The sequence below is a fragment of the Haliotis asinina genome, chromosome 8 (assembly GCF_037392515.1).
Source record: "Haliotis asinina isolate JCU_RB_2024 chromosome 8, JCU_Hal_asi_v2, whole genome shotgun sequence".
Taxonomy (NCBI): Eukaryota; Metazoa; Mollusca; class Gastropoda; order Lepetellida; family Haliotidae; genus Haliotis; species Haliotis asinina.
Window position 1 is genome coordinate 31,484,792 of NC_090287.1, and position 25,533 is coordinate 31,510,324.

At 39.1% G+C, this 25,533-nt stretch overlaps 1 protein-coding gene across 1 annotated transcript in view; it reads left to right on the forward strand.

Moving 5' to 3' along the window:
* Positions 1 to 18,463, forward strand: part of LOC137295084 (uncharacterized) — a 65,868-nt gene extending 47,405 nt beyond the window's left edge. The window contains exons 2-3 of the mRNA XM_067826367.1: positions 2,817 to 3,042; positions 15,114 to 18,463. Of these exons, the coding sequence (XP_067682468.1) occupies positions 2,817 to 3,042; positions 15,114 to 15,245 (358 nt within the window). The 3' untranslated portion in view covers positions 15,246 to 18,463. The remainder of the gene's footprint in view (positions 1 to 2,816; positions 3,043 to 15,113) is intronic.
* The last annotated feature ends 7,070 nt before the right edge of the window (positions 18,464 to 25,533 follow it).

Here is a 25,533-nt window from a genome sequence, read left to right on the forward strand (position 1 = left end):
TACAGGTAGCATCCGTCAAAACATTTGTTCACCTAAACAAAGAGAGGTCAAAATAAGGAATTGTATGAAAGTTTTCCTTAGGTCTTAACATGTTGTTATCTTGATTCAGTTTTTAAGGAGACTACAACAGGGGTCCATCAAACCAGTCAGATTATAATACTTGGCCTAAACGACCAAATCTCCAAATTTCTCTTCATCTTGCCTCGAAATAAATCCAGCAATTTACATGTTCTCGTCACAGTATACCTACGATGGTGTATTCTGTCATCTATGAAGTATATTTGGTCTACCTATCTTGACTACCCCTTTCCATTTTCACATGATGTTATCATAGTCAACGTCTGATGGCATTTTCTCTCCTTTATGAAGTATGTTTGAATTATCTAAGCTGCGTACAGCGTTTTAGTATCGCCTGTTTTTATCACAGTTTCCCTAAGATGCCATTTTCTGTCATTTATGAAGAATGTATTTAGTAGTCTACCTGAGTTGAGTACAACTTTCCATGTCTGGAAGCTAGATGTGAGATAACAACTTCTGTGTAAAGAGTTCATTGTGTTCCGCGGACACGATGGGTCATCTGAAAGCTGCATTTGCGGGATCGCAAAGAGTGATTAATTTCGGAATATTCGCAGCCGGTCCCGTACCATACATGCCTCTACCAATAGACAATTCTATAGACAGACACTATTCATCCTCGTGATGGAATCCTGATAGACACTCAACCACATATAACACAATCGTTATTATGTCTTGAGGATAACAATCATAGTAGGAAGCAACAGCACAGACTATTGGCATCGTCTTAAGCATATTGTTTATCTTAGAACCTGTTTCGCTTATTGTGATTCACCAATGCTTCGACTGCATAAATTGACAAGTAAGGTTCTTGGACGTCCATTGTGGGGTCCATGTATAAAGTGTATTGTTGCATTAACTATTCAAGACTCGAAATGGGACTTTGCAATGTGTTCTCACAGATGTATTACTTGTTATACAACCGTTGGGAGTTCCTTTTATAAGAATAATATCTCGTTAACCATTCTACTACGGCCAGTAGGAGATTTCAAGACGTGGTTTAACATGTGCATTAGTTTTCATACATTTACTGCTTGAGGTTGGAATTTCCCATCAGCGTGTTTGGGCCATGCTAATGATGTACGGTGGAAGAATCGTATTAAACCACCCTGTTTCGTATTTGAAAGCAAATACTGAGGTCTTTCCGTGTTGTTCTTTTCAAAACAGCCAATCCCATTGCAAGTATAAATGTTTAATAAACTAGTGTTTGGACGCTTTGAAAGTCGATTTCGCCGATTGTCAAAGTCTGTTTGCACATCCATTTCCAGACCATCGTGTTAGCGCTCCCCACAAAGATGAGTTTGTGTATCGTCACCGCGTGTGCAAAAGATATCTACGTACATTTTTCTTGATAGTAACAATTAAAGCACATTGCAGGATATGCTGACCTGACCGGTTGCATGGATAGAACATCTCTCTTTTAACTGAGAGGGAGGTCTTCACAGTCCGTCACATAATACATTACAAGGTGGCAGTCGTTACTAATACTTTGGTCTGGTTTAAGACTGAGGACCTTAAAGGCGCCTATTGCATTGCAAGCACTATACCAATAGCACTAATCCGACTTAGTGCAAACACGCACGCACAAAAACACACGTACACACAAATACACAAACAATCACAAACACGCATACATATAATCACACACCCACACGCGCACACACTGGATGAATAGGATTAAATGGTACGTAACCTGCCAATAGTAGCAACATTTCAAACACTGAATGTGCCATTAATAGCCTCAACATTGTTGCCATGACAACTAAATAGAATTCCGAAGGGCGATAACATCCGTGCAATATTTCGATTTCATTCATATTAGCTCCAGAATCTTATAAACGAATATATTGTTCCTGTGCAAGTGATTAATATCTAGGGTTTGTATACGGGCAATCAAATTGAATGCGTTCTATCTCATGAAACCATGTTATATCATCGAAGACAAATGACACGAGATTTAATATAAGTAAATGGGATCCATGTTAGAAACAAATGATTCAGTATAAGAACAATTCATCACATATCAGGACAAACGACTCAGTATCAGAACAAACGCTTCTGTTCCGCGGGAATTGTCATAAATTCACTGCAGTGGGTCGAAATGACACCGGATATGTTACGGGAAAGGTCTCTGTGTGTTGAAGCGAGAATCTTCATGTTTTCCTGAAATCAATCGAAACGACATTTAACGACATGGCGATCAATTTATATAACGATGGCGTTTTAATCACTACAAATAACCAAACCCGGGTTACGTTCCTTAAATGTGCCAGTGCACAAAAGCAGAGATAAAGGGTGACTGAACTTAAAACACGTCTTATGACAGATAAATTCTTTGACATTATCATCACAGATTTTCATAGTAAAAGGTTAATTTTGGCACGCACATTTAGCCACTGTTTACCAAAATTATGTGCTATTTTCCCAAAGGTTCTGAGTGGAACTAACGATGCACGACGTTATTTGTACAGCATTCGACTTATTTATATCACTGTGTGTCAGCTAATGTGGCTGGAAATCTCGAAATAATACACAGCGAATTCCGTCGCTATGACCATAAACACTTTAGTCAATTATAAGCCACAAGTCACCAAATCCACCAACTATCAACCAACATCTGATTACAACTAACAGGTTATTGAAATACGTTGATCTATTTTTGATACTTATTGAACTTTTTTATTCTATGTACAGGCTTTTCAAATACACGCGTTAACGTTTTAAATTTATTCTGTGCACAGGCTTTTCGAGACACACCCTGACGTCCAAGAGGTGTTCATGCCTTTCAAGGGGAAATCAAAAGAAGACCTCAGCCACAGCGCTCAGCTGAAGGCCCATGCTCTCCGTGTAATGGGGACCGTCGAGAAGTGCCTGGCCAGGATCAATGAGCCTAAAAAGATGGAAGAACTCCTGCATGACCTTGGCGCCAAACACGTCATGTATAATGCTAGGGTTGATTATATAGATGTGAGTATAACTGTTGTTGATTTATATTTGGGCATGACCCCTGGTGATCAGGGTTAGAATTGGTCTTGTGTCGTAAGACGCGATTAACTGAATCAGGTCTGGTGACTTGCTTGAACCATGTCATCGTTTCCCATTTGCATAGACCGACGATCAGTTACTGGATTGTCTTGTCCATACTCGATTATCAAAGGTGGCCGTCATAAAGCTGGAGCATTGCTGGACCTTAAATTCCAAATAAATAATATAAATTAATTAGATATGAGCTTCGATTGTTAGGTAGCATGCACTGAGGACTTTAAACTAGACGTGTTTCTTATATGGGATATATATCAGTATGCAGCGTCTCAATACTCGGAACATCTTCAGGATGCAAAGGATCTTATCGTATTTTGGAAATTGGTCGCCTCAACGTATATGGAGTGTCAAGGGTAAGGTTTTGGATGATGATTATGGTATCTGTATCTTACTGCTCATTGCACTTGGTGGATTTGGTACTTGCACTAAGGCAGACCTTTGCCAGGTACATAGAGCTGACAAAGTGAGCTCGACTGCTTGACAGTATCTGTATGTCATGACCGATACTTCTTGTCGTAGCATGGACCGGTAGCCTTATAGTTAAAACCTCCTTTCGTCACCCTGAAGACCCGGGTTCGATTCCCCACATGGGTACAATGCGTGAAGCCCATTTCTGGTGTCCCCGTCGTGAAATTGCTGGAATATTGCTAAAGTCTGTATAAAACCATACGAAATCAATGAATCCGGTGGCACTTGGCTTCCGTAGCCTTCTTGCAGAACTTTAAGGGTTGGTCGACACAACTTCCGATCTCTGTCCACCTGGTGTTAAAAGTGGTCATCTGGGCAGTGGAACTCTTGCATGTCCCTATGACCGGACGTTGTATTCACACCAACGTCGCGCAAAGGTTACAACGACTGGGCTGAAAACCCCATCCCTATTATGAATCCCTTTGAGTCGATTACGATGACGGATGAGATCTGTCCTGTGCTATGGCGTGATGCTATCCCACGCAATGGCTAAGTCATCTCAATATCGGTCGCTCTGTCCCGTGATACGCTCGTGATACTGGAGTAGAAAGTGTATTAGACCTAAAATGCACATGAGCACATTACATTAAGCAATCATAATGCCTGTTTGCCTTTGTGATTTTTACCTTTGTGACAGGTTCCTCGTAAGTGAACAAAAACATACGCGCACAGAAACAATAGTGAGTGAACTATATTCCAGTAATATCACGGCACGGGAAACCGGTTATGGGCATCACAAATATGAGGAATCAAACCGGAGTCTTCAGAGTGACAATATCGGCCGCCTTAATGAGGGGTCATTGCCCTTTGTCTACATGTGCAAATGCTACACAAACAAATAAAGTTGACTGGGTAAGCCGTCATATCCATCTATCCTGGACAACAATAATTAGGGATATATGTAAATTTTGAAAGTATGAATAATGATCTATTTATTCAGTGATAATCTGATGAAATATTAATAACATAAATACCAAAATCCCGAAATTATTTTGTTCAGTATATGATTTATAGCGCAAGCATTGATCTCATTAGTAAATATAGCTCAAACCAAATGACAAGCATTAATTCGTGTACAGACGTTATCATCATGTATCAACTACATTGTCACGCACGTTCTTTGTAATATTCCTATTTTGGGGACGTATGCTGCCATCAGTGCCTGTACCAGAACGTCCAGTATTCATTACCAAGACATTAGACATTATTTTGCAGTCAGCAGAAATTTATAATGTGTTTCACATTGCACCATACATAACCATATTGGTATGTATGAAATAATGTCCTACAATTCAGAAAGGACCTTCTACAAGCATTACGTTCGCACCATTATCAATTTTAAGCTTGATGAAAACGTTATTACCTTGAAACAATGTCATTTTAAGAAACTATAAATGTTTCTGGATTTGTCATATCTGCGCTCGTGATAAAGGTTCTTTATTATCTTTCCTCACAAATAAACAGGTAGGCTATAACATACATAAAATTCTGTTTGAAGTTGAATCTAAGTCACTCATTTACCCAAGCGTCTAACATGTAAGTCGCTGATTCTATTGAGAGTATTTTCAGCCACATAAACTGATTACTCCCCCTAATTATTACGACCATTGGACAGCACTAAATATGTTTTTCTGTTCGGTTGAAAGCGATTTGAAATGATTATTCCCATGCATCGTGTTTGTAACGTAAATACATTAGAAACATTGAAAAACATTGCAACAGAAATACAGATGTCCGTATCTGTACGTATGTGCGTGTGGTAGTAGTGGTGGCGGTGAGTTGGGGTTGAGAAGGAGAGAGAGAATGAAATAACATACACAGGGGAATAGAAGGAAGTGTGAAGGGAGTATAATAAGTGGATTAGTTTTATGAACTACGACCAGTGGCATCGAGTACGTTCACACACCATCAACCAATTGCACATCACCGAACCAGAACACCCCATTAAGTCGACTCTTACGACCCGTATATATTCTTGCTAATGGCCAAGTTGAAGTAAAATCCGTAAAGGTTTCCAATTCAGTCCTTGCAACGGCACGCTGGGGACACATTCTACCCATGTGCCCGTGTTGTACGACTGACAACGCAGCTAAACATAAAACAACTTCCTTCCTAGTCGATGTGAAATTACTGCAGGAAAACGACGTTGTGTCGAAGGTGACGGTACCTTTGTAACTAGTCGACTTATCCGAGTCCAGGCTTATGTTCACATACGTTCGTGCACATAATTTGAATAACAGTTCGATACAAATATAATTCACGTGAAAGTAGTCATTCCCCTAATGGTGGGGACTCCTTCTAATTCGAAGTTGTTATGTGATACAGAATATGCCTTTATATTGTTTTCATCTTTATTTCATCACAAAGCAATTAGATCTTGGTGGATAATAATCAAGGTCATTTAGCGTTTAGGTATTGAGTTGTGACGAAAAACTGATGATCACAGAGATTTGCGAAAAGATGAGCTTATCCGAACAGTCACAAACACATGTAGAAGCAAGTCAATCTGTCCTGCGACTCCTCGATTCTCCCGATGGTAACCATTGATGTGTCAGCATCATAACAGTGTCATTGTTCTTTGGTTTAACGGTATTTGTGGTTGTCTAAACCTGCGTTACTGCTTACCATATTAATCCCTTTCTGTGCAGTTTAAAACATGGCACTTTCAAACGTGTTGGGGTATACAGCCTATGAACACCACATCGTCAGTTTAAATGCCAAACTCTTATCGGTCTGGAATTACAGAGATTGTGCCGGTATAAGCCTCGAGTTGGCATTTGGTATCGAAGCGGCAAGGGACGTGATGTCAAGGTTGGAATGATGAGAATACTCTAACATAGTGTTCATCTCTAGGTTGATATTCCCAAATGATGCTCGCACCTGCAGCTACCGTAGAGTACTAAGCCTCAACAACAGTTCATCGCATCCCCGTGGAACGGCCAAAGGCGCTGGCGTTCAAAGTTAATTAGCGACAATTGTGTTTACTTCCGTTTCCAAAGATAAAACATAGCTCTTAGGGATTGTTTAAATAATATCTGAATCACAAGCTTTTATTACCGTATTTCTGATAACATTTATTAACGTATCTTTGCATTTACAAAGAGTTATTTGAAAAGCAAATGTCCTAAATTGATTATGTGCACGCTAGGAACAAAGACCCATGGCATATACAGCAATCAGCGTGATGCAATATCCATAAAGAAATACCCCAACTCTGCCGATATGGTTTCTGATGGCAAGTGATTGAGACAATAAGCTATATCGTCGACAGTAATTTTCTCAATGGCTCTACATGGGAAGTGGGCAAAGTGTCTCTCCCTTGAGGCTGGACTTTATGCCTGGAAACAGACATTATTATCCGAGTTCCGTCAAATGAAGATTAATAGCTCCGGGAAGACTTCGGGATAACGACTCAGCCCTTTTAGAGACAAGCCATCTATTCGCTATTAACAAACAGCCTTATTACGCGGAAGGTCCACTCACCACAGTTCACATCAGGTTGAGAATAGCACCAAGAATTCTTCAAATAGGAATGGCTCTAACGGTAATTATGAAGATGGTTCGGAAGCCATCATGTACAATTTCTTGTATTTGTAGCCGATGTCAATTCCTATTCAATGTTTTGCTGTTGAATTATTCCATTTCCTAATGTATCTTCACTCTTGTAGTTATTAATGTCTAAGGGAAGTGGAAAAATATTTAGACGACGCAGGGCAAAGAAGTGAAATGAAATGGAGGGCACAGACGTTTCGTATGCTGACAGGTGGTCTCTGTTATCAGAAGGACTTTACGACAATTATGTTTTAATTATCTTCCTATAATTGCACTTACTATTCCATTCCATGTTTTGAATGCTCTCAATCGTCAAATATTGGTACATCTGCACGTTGGTTCATCTTGATTTTATACAACAAGCAAACGAAGCCATGTTTCAAACTAACCTTGAGGTTTCGGTATTTTCATTGCATGAAGAATTGAGGCAAAGGCAGAATGTAACGGATGTCCCATTTCGGATTCACCATTTAAACTGCACCGTGTAAAAACGTTCTCATGTTTTGTTGATGTTTTTAACTCCGACTGAATTATTATCTTTAACGTGTATAGTTGCCAAGAGCTAAAAATACAAGATGAACCCAGCGAGAGGTACTGGGGTAGCTTGTTGCATCGATGATGCGACCTCGATTCCCAATATGAGCACATATATGTGCAACCAAGAACCCTGTGGCCACATAGTTCTGTAAAATCTTACTGTCTTCAATAAAGTGATGAGTGTATGTGTGATACAATCATCATGCATGACTTTAACTCTTCACGGTGTTTTCATTTTTGTATTGCATAACTAAGATATTGCCGATGACAGGTTACATATTAACTCACTTATTCTGATGCCAGATACGTCCTGAAGATTAGAACTAGTTTGTTCTCATACTTAATGGACACACGTCTGTCATATTTCCAGTATGTTGACAACGTCACAATTACGTATAATGCTGGGTTGATGGAATATGTCTGTAGTAAAAAATTATTGACTCATCACGCCAAATGTTCAGGTTCAATTTTCCCATAATGCATGAAACCCATCTGTGGTGGGGATATTAAAAAATAAAAGTATATGTGTGAAAGTGTAAATCATTCCCCCTTGTTCAAAACCAAACCAATTACTTCCAGACGTTTTGGGTCTCTTTAGACCCGAGGTTTCGGCGGACATCAGTGCACTTTAAAACCACTTCAATGTCATGTAGAAAATACATCGAATGAAAGAAGGTATGCATTTGCTCTTGTGTAACTTGGGAAGATGATAGACAAACGATACCTAATAGCTTTAGTATTGGCAATGTGATTTTCATTTGTAATGTACAGTTATTTCCGGATTCTCGTATCCGATTAAACTTCTTTAGACGTACATTGTTCATCAATATTACATTTATTCGCACGTATCGTACATTTATACCCAGCCAATTCTCAGTGGACTATCAATCAACCTTGTTCCTGGTGAACAGGTTAAAAAGGTTTGCATCGAACGTACATAATTCAGTTAACTGAAAGGCTGACAGTTTTGCACAAAATAATCGGGACACCACGTATCCTTAACAGTGGTATTGATTTCACGACTGCCATAACCCTTTGTTCATCAAGGGAGGACCAGTGTGAAAAAAAAACATATCCATTTGTAAATCTGTTTCCGATATGTGTTCGGTATGTTTGTTGTGGATTATTTCAGACTGACCCGTAGTAGGTGGTTCTGCAGCAGTTTTCTTTTCATACACTCGACTCTGTGAGGAACCTTCTCTATCTGCAGGCAAGGCTGTTAAAATTGTTCATATCATTCTGACCGATTTACTTTAGATTCACAAAAAAGAAAACAATGTGTTTAAACCCTTGTTCCTTTGGCTTTCTGTACATGTACAATCGGTAGCTGTCTTTATGCGATGTCTCTATCGTTTGTGTCACCGCCTGTGATCTTGCTGGGATGTTACCCAAAAGGGTATCATATAGCGTGCTTCTTGGAACGTCTTTCTATAATCCATGTGTACAATGTGTGAAGCCCATTTATGGTGTTCCCGCCGTGATAAGGCTGAAATATTCCTAAAAGTAAAACTACACTCACCCACAATTTCTCTAATATGTCAGTTTAATCGCTCGTCACATTTCGAAAACATCTTTCATGTTGAAAACATGGTATAACCACAAACGCCTCGGAATATTTGGTGGGCCATATGTACATTGAAGCAATCGCTATTTACAGGTGTCGGTTCTCCTTATTAGCAGGCTGTGAGATTTCTGCAGTTGGTTCTAAAGGGACGAAACCAAAAAGTTCCTGACGAAAGACAACACTTAATTTTCAGCGAGATTGTCAAATCAACTTGCTCTCTGAAATGAAAACTATTTTGTTTTTTAAGGGTACTGGCCTCTAAGAATGTCACTGACAGATTTCATTAGGAAAATTGTATGTCTGTATGAGCATCATTGTCTACAGCCCCAAAGGAACACAGACGTCCTAAAGATTCAATATTCTAAAGAAGACCACCAAACAAAGAACAAAGAGGATTTGGGTGATCCTGGCACAGTCAGACTGGTCGGGCTCATTGTCAACTCTGGGCTCTTTTCCCCCTCAACATGCAGCCCAGACAGGGAAACGGATACTGCTTGCGCGAAACCACCAAGAACTTTCCAGAGAATTTTGCAGACTTCTGCATTACCCTGAAGTGTTAGAAGGACAGTGCAGCGGATGGTGAACCCAGGGACCCTCCTGATCTGCGTCAAGAGATCAGGAGGTACTAAACCAAGGGCACCAAGAAACAAGAATCATAAAAAAATCAGCCTCAAATGTAAGATTCTGTCAAACAACTGTGGCACGTTTTTATTAGCTTTGGAATTCCTCTTTGTCACCAATCTTGACATGCATCACCACAGGATCATCTGATGACAAATATGTGAAAACGCGCACAGTAAAATTCTGTCATGAAGACTATCCACACTAATCAAACCTCGACCTCCTGAACTGAAAGGCATACACAAACTGTTAAGAGAGGAATGAGGGTGGTGGGATCTATTGTCAGACATGATCCTTCTGGTCATGCAGTCAAGACTTTCGTCTAGTCAACTGCTCAAAGGGAACATGAAAGGATTGGCACAACAAATGAATTGGTGTCTTTAACCTTGTTTCGAGCATTTAACTCTGAGCTCCAATCTTCTTTAAGCGCGATTTACGCTCGACCCGAAATATTTCTTCAATCTGGACATTCTGGAGATTGTCTTGAAGGTAGGTGAAGATAGGTGTAAGCCTGATCTTTCACAAGATGCTCAATAACTCCTCTCTCTTGTATCCTGACCGATCCATCATTAGTTACATTGGCAGGATTGAAATGAAACCTATTACATTTGTCGAGTGCAAATGTCATTCCAATGTCATTAGAAAAAGATTCGACAAGGGGCTCGACAAGGAGAACCTATTCTTTCAAACTGGTATCTCCCTTGGCATGGAGTTCAGTGTCATCCATGTAAAGGAGATGGGAGAGCGGTCTTAGGGATCTGTACTGAGGATGTCCGGGATGGCAACCCTCTTCTTTATTGGGCAGAACGCTCAAAGGACTTAAAGACAACAAAGGACTGAATGAGTCCTCTTGAAATGTTCCCCTTCTAATTGGAATAGATGTGATGGTCAGAAATTTCTGGGTCAGATGGTTCCGTGTTGGACATCTTTGCACCAGGAAGAGGAGAAAGGCTAACCCGAAAGTAGAAACTTGGGTCTGCTATCACTTGAGCAATCTGTTCATGTGAAGGTTCCTGGTAGGTACCAGTTTGCAAGTTGCAACTGGCCCACGACGGGTTCAACTAGCATAGCTAGTATTTTAGATGTTTGGACCAAGATATTCTTAGTCGGGTCCTGTGCCTTCCCCTGGGGCAAGTCCCATCTCTAGTACGGATGGCGTCATCACCTGCGCTGGGCTGGGGAAATGAAAGAATATGTTCCTCTTGGCTGTCTCTAACTCACTAATTTCCCCGCTTCTGGGGGTCAACGCTAACTGGGTGATGTACATTTAGCTCAGGGAATATAATTCTCCTACATTGGTCCACCATGGAGAGGTGTACATCATAAGACCCTTGTTCTTGTTATTATTATCCTTTTCAGAATTATAATTATTGCTTGCTTGGAGTCTAAACGGAATGCAGTTGTTTCAAAGGTTTTGGAACGGATAGCAGATTATATACTTTGCTGGCATTACCTTATAAATGCAATGATGGCACAAGGAAACAATTATTATGTTTTCACTTAAGATGAAACGAACCAGGAGAGTGCTTAATTGAGACACATTTCAAACCTTCATCGTTGACTGGAAAGCTTCTGACTTATGAGAAATTGTCCATATCTGGCAGGTAGATGGCTTATAAAAATGCACATTTCATTTCAGGTCACTGACTCATGATTGTAACGTCCTATCTTAAAACCGGCGTGATTCCCAGTAATGAAAATGCGATTATACATTCAGAATGGCAGCGGAATTCCATAAATACATTTCTATCTTTAGAAATACAAGATGTTTGTGTATACATTCATAATAATAAATGTCTAAAAACCATGCTGCCTGAAATAGTTTATACGTTTATAGATACTTGGTTGTGTAACCATGTGATTCACCTCCATAAAAACAATTATAATGTCATGGAATGTATATACAAACCAGTCCCCTTTATCGTCTTGTATCTGTCTGCTTTTTTAATATATGAGTGATCAGACTACGTTTTCAGCGTTTCTTCAACAAAATGGAAAGCCAGTTGTACGTGTGCTGGCAACATGTCCAAGGCAGTTTCAAGTAACGTGACTCCTCGTAGACGGATTTTCAATACTCCGGACGTTTCTTTTTTGACGTTATTTTATTATAATGGTTGATAATATCCATTCGTTAATGCAAGAATTGTTCATTTGCTTAATAATCAATGCAAGAGAAATAAATAATCGGAATAGTATTTTCATAAGATACATAGATATACATAGATATACATAGATATACATAGATATACATAGATATACACATTGCAATAGACACACATCTGAAGCCTTTAGAGGCGGTGGTATATAGCCCTGTGGTTAAAGCGAGGACTCGGGTTCGATTACCCCAAACGGTGCTATGTCTGAAACCCATTTCCAGGTGCCATGATATTGTAAGAATATTTGCTAAGCTAAACTCATACATACTGAAGCCTTCATCTGCAGTTATCAGAAAACCTATCATTTACAAAAAAAGCTGTCGTTCCAATCGACTGTCAATAAACACCGCTGAACAAAGTTCCCAGATATATTCACATCTCCATATCAGTCTTCGTATCAGTGTCTTGAATATGGCTCGGGCGACTTGCGTAAATGTCTGTCATTGTATCCCGACTTCCTGGGGCGTTCATTACGTCATCGATCATCTGTTTGTCGGCCTAGGCTCGATTATTACAGGTTCCCTCGATATATTACTGAGTGTGCTTAAAGAATGCTATAATACAACCCCCGCAGACCTTCCAACCCCACCCCACCCCTAGACATTCATAATTCCAGCATTTGACATGTATGAAAAAAGGTATCTACTGACATTAACTATGCTAACTAAATGTATAATGCATTTTCCATAAAGCTGAACCTGTGAAGTATTATAGTGCGGAAATAGTAAGCAGTTTCAAAGTTCACCATGTTCATTTGTCGGTCCAGACTCGATTTTTAAAAGCTCCCTTGACACATTACAGAGTGTGCAAAAAGAATGGCGCTATAATAAAGGCCACATTGTTTAAGAGCCCACGGCAGATCGTGACTTTCTAAACAATAAACCGAATCAAACGCTCTCAAACGTCGCACTACGTTGGAGGGAGATCACGTTATCGACAACCATTTCACAATAAGCAAACAAGTGCCGTGACTCACAAAGAGAAGTGAAGCACGTTAGATCTGTCTCTGTATCACAGTAAACTCAATTACACTGTCAGTAAACTCTTAACGAGTTGCATTCGGCTCCAGCTGCAGTTTATATAAAAACCATGTTGTTTTACCCGCGTGTCGTCATAAGGAGTGTAAGGCGTTTTGTTTGTTTGTTTGTTTGTTTGATGTTTAAGCAGTAACACAATATTCTTGCTTTATGATGGCGGTCTGTAACTAATCAAGTCTGGACCAGACAAACCAGGATTGTCATATTGTGATATAAGTGACTGGATCAAGATGTGAGTTCAGTTGTCTACAAATATTCGATAACAAATAGCTTCCGTTGAAATGAAGTATTGTCAAAGTTTGCTGTCTCTAATGCTTAGTAAAATAAATAATGCATAGCATGGATTGAAAGACACGTGCGAAAGAAGGTTTAATGCTGTTAATTTAAAAGTCAGTTACTGACGAAACATTTGTACATTAACTTATATGTAGAACAGATTTGCTCATTCGGGAGCAGATGGTTTTAAATTGCCTGTTTGGTATGGTTGTTAATGAACAACAAATTGACCCCGCGAGGATTCATTTTTCTTAAACAAAACATGCTGTTTTAGTTTCCATACAATTTCGGAAGTTTGAAAATGTTTATAATTCATTGCCAATACTAACAGATCTATTTGATGAACGAAAACGGATGCTTAATAAATGGTTGGTAATCCAGTCAAAGCACGTACACGAGCTTGCACAGAATCAGCTAATACGTTGATTTTTAACGATCATACCACATCAACAGAGCATGTTATGTGGTAGTCTTAACGGTTATATCCACTTTTGGATACGCAGGCCAGGAAGTCACTGGTTGCAAGCAATATTCATGGATATAATATTTTCGCTTTTGCGTTTCTAACCTCCAAAACCTAGAAAATAGATACCTCGAAATTTCCTTCGTATAATGTACAACGTTTGATGGACGCTACCTCTAATTACGAAAGACAGATCTCTTTGTCCAGATGCATATCCGTGATACTAACATACATCACCCTGGCCTGAAACTGATTTAATGGCCCCTCCATCAACCATACATCTAGTCGTCCGGGATACATAACTTTGCCAAATCGTTTCAGTTAAACAATATATCAGGCTCCTATTCCAATGGAATTTTACCCTGCTTTTACCCTGTCACCTAAATAGCTAGTGCGGTATTCTCGGATCTACGACACCATCACTGACTCAATGCAGGAATCTTTGTGCTTGCATCAAAACATTTTTGCTTCTTCAGATTTATTAACTTCTGAGGTGCTTGGCAGTCTTGCCGAAAGCGTGTTTAAGTTTGTTAACCAACGACTTTAGTGTCGTAATCAACCAATTCCAGATGCCTGTTGAAGTATCTTTGTATATTTATTTCCCTGTAAAATGTAACATGGTCTATCAGTAAAGGAGGGAATGAGTTTTATAGCCATCTAAGCTGATGTTACTACTATATGGAGGAAATTAATGTCAAGGAATAAGAAAAAAACAACAACAATGGCCTCGTTCGCAACACTTACCCTTGTATTAGTCAAGCGTTTTAATTAATATAATATATGACATGACAAGGATGATATCAGTTCAGAAACTATGAACCAGCAGATCTCCAAACGGCTCAGGGACCTGGTTTCAAGTTAAGGTTTGAGTTTAATGACTGGGCCAGGCAGTCAGGGTGGTCGACCACAACATGGCAGAGAAGGTGATATAATTTAGTCTCAGCGTCACATGGGTAAACGTAAAGTCAATTAAAGAATATACTAACTGACACACTGACGTTAGTGATTAATGAAAGAGTAAAATTATCACTGTTTACCTGCCTTCGAGTTCATATTCCATAGACGATACCAGCTTACAATTGATTTTCAACGACCATGAATGTCCTATGATGTGGCCATCGGGAACGGAAAGCAAAACTCGCAGACCGTGTCCCTACTGGTCAGGTCGATGTTTATGATAGCATTCATGTCACTGTCTGGATAAGACTGGATTAATATTACTCGATTACAGACCAGTGTCATGTAGTTGGAAACCTGCCGAGCGAATGTGAATGTGCTGATATATTATGAGCTTATGTTAATTTTGTAACTCATTTTTCCAGCTAATTGGCCCCCAGTTCCTGTGGGCAATACAACCTGCCATGAAGGAGAGTTGGACACCGGAGATTGAGCAAGCATGGTCAGACCTCTTCAAGCTCATTTCCCACATTATCAAGGAGGCTATGTTGCTGTGAAGGTTCACATGTACGAACGCTGTAAGGCACGGAGACAGGATATTTGTCATTTTACTGTACACAAAAACCCACATCACGACAGAAGTGTGCAGTGGAATTATGACGATAATTGCGATAATGACGGCAGAACCTTTCGAAAGATGCGGATGAGAAGATGTGCTGTTGAATATTGATCTAGTCATATCGTACTTTGGAGATACGTGATTCTTGTAAACAACCGTGCAGAGACAAGTGTACACATATGTTATTTTACTTTTAAGATGAAAATGTAAGGAAATGTTATTCTGCGGGTCTATATTTGACACATGTTTTACAGATGTATTTGATACCTTATATGTCAAGTATTATGACGACAATTTCAACATTTAAACATGTGATAAAGTCTGTGGTCTTTGGGGAAAACCGAGTATATACATGTATGTTTTCTTTTGCTCAAAAATAGTTTTAACGTTATTTACAAAATGCAGATACAGATGACACACTTTTGAAGTCGATTGGGTAAGACACACATCAGGATCTGCGTGGTAGGGAGAATACGTGGCCTATGTTGGGAGTTGTTTGTTTTGGGCCTATTTTGTCCCCATATATGAATCTTGCCATAGTGTGATTTATCAGGTACATTAAAGACATTGAAATATTACATCTACTCTCGTCACTATACTTCAGTTAAGCCATGTGATATAAAATAATATTGTAATGCCTTAAGTTACATAAACCTTTGTAAAAGTGTATTATTATGTAATGTATCTATATATCTATGTACCATGTATATATACGAAATCTATATTTCGTATGGCATAACTGCAGACACTGACACCGTTAGCACAAGATCCTTCAGATGAGCTTTATTTTGACTGGAGGACCCACACTCAAGCACCACTACGAAGCTCGGTGTTATGTTAAAAGCACATACTGACGCTGTTTGCACAAAAATGAAAAAAAATGTGTTTGAGGCTGCAGGGCATATAAATTCCGTTACGCTGTATGACACCAAACAACATATACCTTTATGCAGAAGAACACAATTCTTTCAAACATTTAATTAATTTTATACTTTTTGGTTTCCATTTTACATTGCTTGTTTCTTCGCAACTGAAACAAACGAATTGAGTGTAAATGACATCTACGTCCTGCGATAGAGATACGTGCATTTAAGCATATTTCTGCTGTTCTGCGAATATCATTCCCTAAAAATGAAATATATACATCAAATACGTTCACGTCAGATTTGAATTTTAGGGATTACGCCGATATGCTGTTTTTCTTGTGTTAGGGTAACAAAACCAAAAAGGGAGCTGAGACATTCTGTAATAAAACCACTCTGATATATGGCGCTGCTTGAGGGTGGGTACGGAAAGGAAAATTGTTGACAAACTCTCAAAACTCTCTGACATGTTGTGTGTTTGAGTATGGGTGTTATAAAACTCTCTGACGGGCTGTGTGTTTGTGTGTGGGTGACACAAAACTCTCTGACACGTTGCTTGTGATTCAGCAACAAGCTGTGCATCGCATTTCTGTGCAGACACACTTCTGATGGCCTCATATGCATATTTTAGGACATGCGGAGCGTTTCTCCAGGAATATTTTTGTATATGTTTCCTTATTTAAATAGTGCACAGTGTCTAAACCCTGGGTTAAGGATGGCTCCTTGTAGAGTTAGATGTCATGGTATCCAAATACAACATCTGAAACTGATGTTTTGACCTTGGAGCGTTACCGAGAGGTGCACATGTCAATAAGATGCACATCTTTCACCGACATCTATCGTACGAAAAGATAATATGCAGTTTCTGACATTCGTTAATAACAGCATAAAGAAAAGCAGATTCATGATGTAAGATTCGGTCCAGTGTAGGTGAAACTATCGACTCATCGGTACTATAAGTCATTTCATGCTGGCTATGCGATTCTATGCGACTAGAGCAGGTAGTTTTTATGTTAATACGAAATTGATTGCAATTACCATTACGCAATGCGCAAAAGATTCGCAGCAAAAAGCATCTTGTTGACATGAGAATGACAGTTACACTGACTGTCCATTTGGATATATAAGTGATAGCACACTCTCGCTTGCAAGAGGTTTAAGGTTGTACTTAGACGCGACTGGGAATAATTTGATGATGCTCCAATACAATTGTTCTCTTTGCGACGCTCCTGATCTCCACGACACCAAAGTTCTTGAAATACTGAAATGCTGTAAACAAAAGTGTGAACCTATATACCTGTTTTGCAAATGCATTGCTTGCATCTCTTGCAAAAGACCATTGGCAGGGACAAAAACAAAAACAAAAAATGCACTTTATGTCTCTGCGGGTCTCGGGTTTTGTGAAAATGTGTCATGTCAATCGGGGGTAGACTATTCTTCTAGGAGATGTGTACACTGTGCGACCCACACCATCTTCCGAAGGATCAGTGGATGACAAAAATACAAAAGACGATCTCGTCCACACGCGATACTATTACACATTGAGTAATAGGACTGCACGATCATCATAGGATTCGCTCGTATTTGCCGTCAACAAACAGCCATGATTGGAACTCGCTTTAACACACCAACATCCAGACAGTGTTACACTGATCCTTTTGAAAATGTGTAACAGACCAATGGCCAAGAGCAATTATCATATACACTTATAAATACACTGCAATTATATCCTATATGCACATGTCAAAAATTAAAATAACGCTTCACCGTATATCCATTTGTTGTAAACCATTTAAGTGGCGTTACTGAGTGCATACTGTCAAGACACAATGATTGAATGCCATAGAGTACTGACCATATACTTTTATGTACGGTTCAATTTTCATGTTGTCGCCTACACGATGTCATATGCCTAAGAGCTACTTAGCAAACCTATTATAAATATATCAGACCATTTAAGTTGTCCATGCGACCATGTTTTCGTGGTTTCGGGAACGAATAAAGACTGAGTTGACAGAGCAATGAATTAGAATTTCATATGCACAAAAGATCGTCGTGGCAACTGTACTGTATCGAATGGTGGTTCGTTTACTGGAGAGACATCAACTCTCAACTATGAGGTGTTGTGGTGGGAGAAAATTGTATGAGATATACCTGAAGGTGTTTCCGCTTGTTGTGAACTGGCTTTTGTATCACTGTGGTAGAATGCCTAGGTGAATATTGTCTATCTACAATGTTTATATATGTATATTACACATGGTCAACATTTGGAATAAAAATCATAAATTCTTCATTCATGCCTTCGTTTATATTTATGAAAATGAACTGGTGTCGTCGGATAGCTAAGAGGTGTGTTTAACTCCGCTCGCTAGTTAAACATTTTTCACTGGTAGACATTGGTAGATTGTGAACCCATTTCTGGTGTTCTCCGGTATTATTTTGCAAGAATATTGCAAAAAGTGATGTCAGACCAATAATCACTTAGGAACTATTGTGTGAACCAGGAACACATTTGTATTAAAAACTATGCTGTTTATATGTATTGTTTATTCGGAATTGTAGGCTTCGTGGCACAGGCTTCAACAGACTGTACAAAAATATCAATGTGTGGAGAACACACATCAAAGCGTAATAGACTATAATGACATGGAGATCGGTAGTGACATTAACGTAAGCATCTTTTTGAAAACATAATTATACATCCTTTTATAATAGCAAAACTTGTTTCATTTAGAAGAGAGTTGAACTGTTCTTTTGATGGGAATATGTAATATTTACTTTGTATACATTCTTGTCTAAACGATCTATAAAATGGACATATTAACAATAAATGATATTCTATGAGATTTAAGTTACATTTCTGACATACAAGCTAATTAAATTTCTATAACTGTCTTAGAAAAACGCTGCTTTGGGCCATTAAAATTGTGAGATTAACATCAGAATTTGGCTCATGAGATCTTTGCATAAAATGTTACTGGGAATGTACCATTCGTGCTCTAAAATGACTTATGTGATCTGTAATATGAGAGAAACTCTGAGTTAGATATGTTTTGTTGCCGGTGCTGACTATTTATATCTATGTATCTTCTTTTGAAATTAAAAATGAATTGCTCTAAATTACCACAATCCCGAGAAAACCAAAAATATGAAGATCTTGACCTAAAAAGCAATATTCGAACGTGGTAAACCAACTTTGTGACACCATTATCGTCATATTGTTTCCATAACATTTTGTGCACCAAGATTTTATGCATCTTTATGCATCTGGGCTCCACACACAACTCTTATGTTTGTGTCAACCATGAAATATGTAAAGCAACTATAATTACCAACAAATGAAACATGGTTCACGCCGGCAAACACCAGGAATGGACTTCACACATTGTACCCATGCGGGGAATCTAACCCGGATTTTGTTGGTCACAAGCGAACGCTTTAACCACTACGCTACCTCTCCGCCTCTCTAGAACGAACGGGTTACCTCGGAGACATGGGAAGTAAGGATATAATATATATAACAATATATTTGTCAGTATATTTATGCCACCCACTTCCTTTTTCAACCAGTGGCAGTACTAATCCGCTTGTCGGGAATGAGCTGACATTATATGAGAGTTGCAAATTCTTATTGTAATGACAATATATGTATCTCTGTAAAAAACACTCCTTCATTACCCACATGATCCGATTATCATTATGAAATTAATCAGTCCAGAAAAGACAGCGTACAGGAACGATGTGGAAATTTTCTGAAGTGAAGGGAGGGTCCTGCTATTGTTTAATCGAAGTACGTTCATTATCATGTTCTCGAGATATCAGTAAAATGAAAAGAATCCTCTAGGGAGTACTTATAATGGCCTGCACTTAGGACAAATCAATTTACAGAAGCAGACACATAACATCTGACATGACCAAAAGCTATAATATGTAATATACAATGACAGCCATAAGACGCACGCACTCAGCAATGATCCAGCTACATGCCAGTTTATAACATGAAAGTCGACATTCACCTGGTGATGGGACAACGATTCATTTCGAAGTTGTTATTCGTGAAGAATATCTCCCTTAATACTATTTTTATCTTGATTTCATCACGAGCCAATATGACTTTGGTGAACAAGAAATTAAGGTCACTTAGCGTTTACGTGTTGACGAACAGCAATATCGCCTTCATTGCAGGAACAGAAAACCGTAGTCTACCATGTGCGTGCGTGAGGGTACGCAAGAAGGAGAAAGACGTAGCGAGTCTGAGTGCCTAAAGTCAAATGGACAATAGTTCAGAAGAGACTAAAATAAGCGTCATCCAGTAAAACCATTTTCATGAAAAACGCTGACCGAAATATACAGATAGAGAACAGAATCAATAGATAACACATCTGAAAATAACTAGTTACGTCTAAAGATAGAGGCATATTACATTAAACAATACTATAGGCTATGTTTGTATGGAATGGACCCAGAAGTTCGCGAAAAGGTGTACGTTTTCCAACCTTCAGAGCCCATAACAAACACATGTAAAAACATGTCAGTCTTTCACCTGTCCTTCGATTGCCAGATTCTCCCGATGGTGACCTTTTGATTTTCAGTGTCATAGCAGTGTACTTGTTTGTTCATTAGTCTACATTTGTATATTTGACAATATTTATTTACCTATCTGTACGTTTACAAAGAGTCATTTGAAAAGCAGCTTCCTAACTTGATTACGTGCGCTAGGAACAAAGAAGCACAGCATATAAAGCAATCAGCGTAATATAATATAAACGAAGACATACGGACCCGTGAAGGTCCCGGGGTAGAATAGGCCTTCAGCAACTCATGCTTGCCATAAAAGGCGACTATGCATAAGAGGCGACTAACGGGATCGAGTTGTCAGGCTCGCTGGCTTGGTTGACACATTGCATCGGTTCCCAATTGCGCAGGTCGATACTCATGTTGTTGATCACTGGATTGTCTGGTCCAGAGTCGATTATTTACAGCCCGCCGCCATATAGCTGAAATATTGCTGAGTGCGGCGTAAAACAAAACTCACTCACTCACTCACAAAGACATACTCCAGGTCCGTCGATATGGTTTCTGATAGCAAGTGATTGAGACAATACGCTATATAGCCTACAATAATTTTCTCAATGGCTCTACATGGTAAGTGGGCAAAATGTCTCTTCCTTTAGGTAGGACTTTATGCCTGGAAACAGATATTTTTTTAAAAAATAATGAATATTTAGGGTTCTGGGAAGACTTCGGGATAACAACTCAGCCCTTTTAGAGACAAGCCATCTATTCGTTATTAACAAACAGCCTTATTACGCGGAAGGTCCACTCACCACAGTTCACATCAGGTTGAGAATTGCACCAAGAATTCTTCAAATAGGAATAAGTCTAAGGGTAATTATGGTTCAGAAGCCATCATGTGCAAATTTCATGAATTGTAGCTGACGTCAATTCCTATTCAATCTTTTGCCATTGAATTATTGTATTTGCTCATATAGCCTCAGTCGTGAAGTTATAATCGTCCAAGGAAATTGTAGAGGTATTTAGACGAAGCTAGGGTCAAGAAGTGAAAATAAATGGAGGTCGAAGATTTAGGTATCCCGACGGGTGGTCTCTGTTATCAGAAGGACCTGACACCAATTCCCTTTGATTTACCTTCATATAATTTGCATTTGCTATGCCATGAAATTTGTTGAATGTTCAGTCATCATTGGTACATGGAAAAACGTTGGTTGTTTTGTTATACGAAGCCATGGTTGAAACCAGTCGTGAAGGCTTCGGTATTTTCTATTGCTCTGACAAAAAGAGCCCAGGTTAAATTATTGTCTTCAGTGCAAACAGCTGGCAAGAGCAACAGCAGCAAGCTCCATCCGGCGAGAGGCAATGGGGTAGCCATGACGTTAAATCGTTCTGTCGTTACGCCGAAGATCCAGGTTCCATTCCCAATATGTCTACATATAAGTAAAGCAAATATCTTGTGTCCGCAGTGACATAGCTCTGGAATTGCTAAACGTGGCGTGAAATCTCAGTTACTGACTTCAATAAAGTGATTCAAGATACCTCTTATACATATATGATTCTTGATTAATAATGATGACACATACATTCTGTAGTATATGCTTACATAACATCACAATTCGATATAATGTTTGGTTGGTATGACAGCGCCGTCATTAAAGAATTGACTCGTCACGCCAAATGTTCAGGCTCGATTCTCCCACAAGGGTATGTGAACAAAGATTGTGGGAACCCATTCCTGACTTTACTGGTGTTGATATTAAACAGTTTTTAAAGTACTGGTACCCATTCAGTGCTGGTTAAACATAGGTATCTTCCCAATTCCCATGCATCATGTGGAACCTGGTTTACACGGTACTTGCATAGAAACACAGACGTCCAGATGAATCAACATGCTGAACAAGGCCACCCACCAACTTGTTCTCCGTGACTAATTTTCCTTTTTAAACCTGGCTTGCTGTGTGACCAAAAGCCTCCCTTTGGAACAACAGAACACCCAACCCTGCATACCATAGCAATTCCTCTTCTTCTTATTCTTATTATCTGCGGAAATACCCTTTGAGTTATGAGCTGACAACATGTTCAAGGCAGTTAGTAATACTGTGAAACCTTGTAAGAACGGATTTCCAATACTCCCTACGTTTCTGATATGACGTCATTTCATCATTATGGGTGATAATGTTGATTCGTTAATCCAAAACTTAGTCTATTGCGGACTGATTCATGATAAACGTTTTCAAATAAACAGAACGTCATACACAGATGCATAGATATACACCACGGAATAGACATAGTACATATCATATCTAAAGCCTTCAGAGGCGGTGGTGTAGGCCAATAGTAAAAAGCATTCGTCATACCGAAGATCCAGTTTCGACTCCGAGAATGGGTACTATGTGTGAAGCCCGTTTCTGGTGCGTGATATTGTTAGAATAATGCTAAACTAAAATCACAGACTCTGAAGCCTTCATTTGAAGTTATCAGAAAACCGAGTCTTTAAAACTGCAGTTGTTGCAGTCGACTGTCGATCAACCATGTTGAACAATGTTCCCAAATATACTCACATATTTATATCAACGTATTAAATGTTTATACGTTCTAAAGAAGTATGTCTGAATGTGGCGTAAACCATTTTCCCTCATGCAAAGCTTCATCTTAAATCTTTGTATCAGTGTATTTAATCTGCTTTTGCGCGACTTGACTAAATGTCTGCCACTGTATCCGGGCTTCATGGGACGTTCACCATGCTCATTTGTCGGTCCAGACTCGATTTTTGCGTGTTCTTATAACACATTACTGACTGTGCGAAAAGAATGTTATAATAAAGGCCTCATTGTTTGGCAGCCCACGGCAGATTGTGACTTCAAAACAATAAACAGTCATGCACTCTCAAACGTGCCATAACGTTGGAAGGAGATCACGTTCTCAACAACCATTTCAGAATAAACAAACAGGAGCCGTGATTCACAAGGAGAAGTGAAGCCCATTTCTGTAGCACAAATGAATGTGCATTAATATGCCCTCTTTAATTTGTATCAGTGATAAAACGCTCACTGAAGACATTTGAGTGACAGAGGTAAGCTAGTGTGAATTGCAGATGTCATTCCTGGAAGTTGGAAACTTGATACGCTCTAAAGTTGTGTCAGTAAACTCTAATGCAGCACGATCTGCATGCGGCTCTATGTGCAGTTTACATAAAAGCCTTGTTTATTCTGTACCCGTGTGTCGTCATTAAGAGTGTCATACTGTTTGTTTGTCTGATGATTAGCACTGCGAAAGCAATATACCTGTTATATAATGACGGTTTGTACATAATCAAATCTGAACCAAACATCCTAGGAGTTATAAACTGAAATGATTGGGTAAAGATGTGACATGCGAGATGTGACATGTAAAACAAATATGTGATAACGCAGTGGATTCCGTTAGAACGACACATTTTCAATTTTGCTACATCTTGTGCATAAAAGAAATAATACACAGGTTGATAGACCCGTGGGAAAGAAAACGTTTAAAGGTGTTGATTCAATATTTCTCCAGAAAGGTTAATCTGTTATCATGAAAAACTCAATTACTAAAGAAAGCTGTTGTATATTGACTTCTGTGTACACCAAACTTGCACATTTGCTTCTGCCATGAAGGAAAAATTGTTTAATATTATGTGTGATTTGGTGGTTAAGGAAGAACCAATTGACCCAGCGAGGATTAATTGCTGTTTTCCATATAATTTCGAATTTTTGAAAATGTTAATAATTCATCACCAATACTAACAGATCCAATTGGTGAACAAGCAAGGATTCTTTGTATTCCCATATGCCAATGTTCCTGCTGTTGACAACATGCTTAATAAAAGGTTTGTAATCCCGTCAAAGCCTGTAAACGAGCTTGCATAGATTAGCCAATACGTTGAGGTAAACGAACCGACCATGTGGACAGAGCATGTTATCTGGTAGTCTTAAGGTTTGTATCCACTTTTCATATAGCCGTTGATGGACGCCACCTCTAATTATGGGAGACAGATTACTTAAACCATATGCTGATCCATAATGGTAGCACACATCACTCTGGACTGAAAGTGGTGAAGGTGATTGAATGACCACTCAATCAATCACACATCCAGACATATTTCTCCGGGATACAAATCTTTGCAAGATCAAGATCTCTTCAGTTAAACAATTTATTAATCTTCTATTCCATTGGATCTTTTCCTGCTTTTAATCGATCCCCTCATCAGTCGGTTTTCTCGGATTTACAAGAGCATCACTGACACTTTGAAGAATCTTTGCAATGCAAGCATCAAAACATTTTGCGTTCTTTAGATTTCCTAATCTCCGAGGTGCTTGGCTGTCTTGCTGAGAGCGTGTTTATGTTTTTTTAACCAATGACTTCAAGATGCCTGCTGAGGTTTCAAATTCCTCAAATGAACCCGTCTTTGTGTGACAATTTGCATGTAGAATGTAGCATGGTCCATCAATGAGGATGATGAAGTTGGTTTGAACGCCAGCTAAACCTAAGTTACAGTTCCATGGAGGAAATTAATGTTCACGAAGGGAAATACAACCAAAGAAGACCTTGTTTGCAAACACTTATCCCTAAATCAAATGATCATATACATGTCAAGGACCACGAACTAGACTATTTTAGTTCACAAGGCATGATCCAGTGCACCTTCAAGTGGCCCAGGGACCTAGTTTGAAAGTTTGGTTTGATTTAAGCTTAATCACTGGGCAGTCAATAGAAGGTGGTACAAATTTTGTCTAAGCATCTGGTGGGTAAGCGTAAAGTCAACCCTAAAATCTGCTAAATGACACATTGACACTAGTGATGACTGAAAGAGTTATGTTACCATTG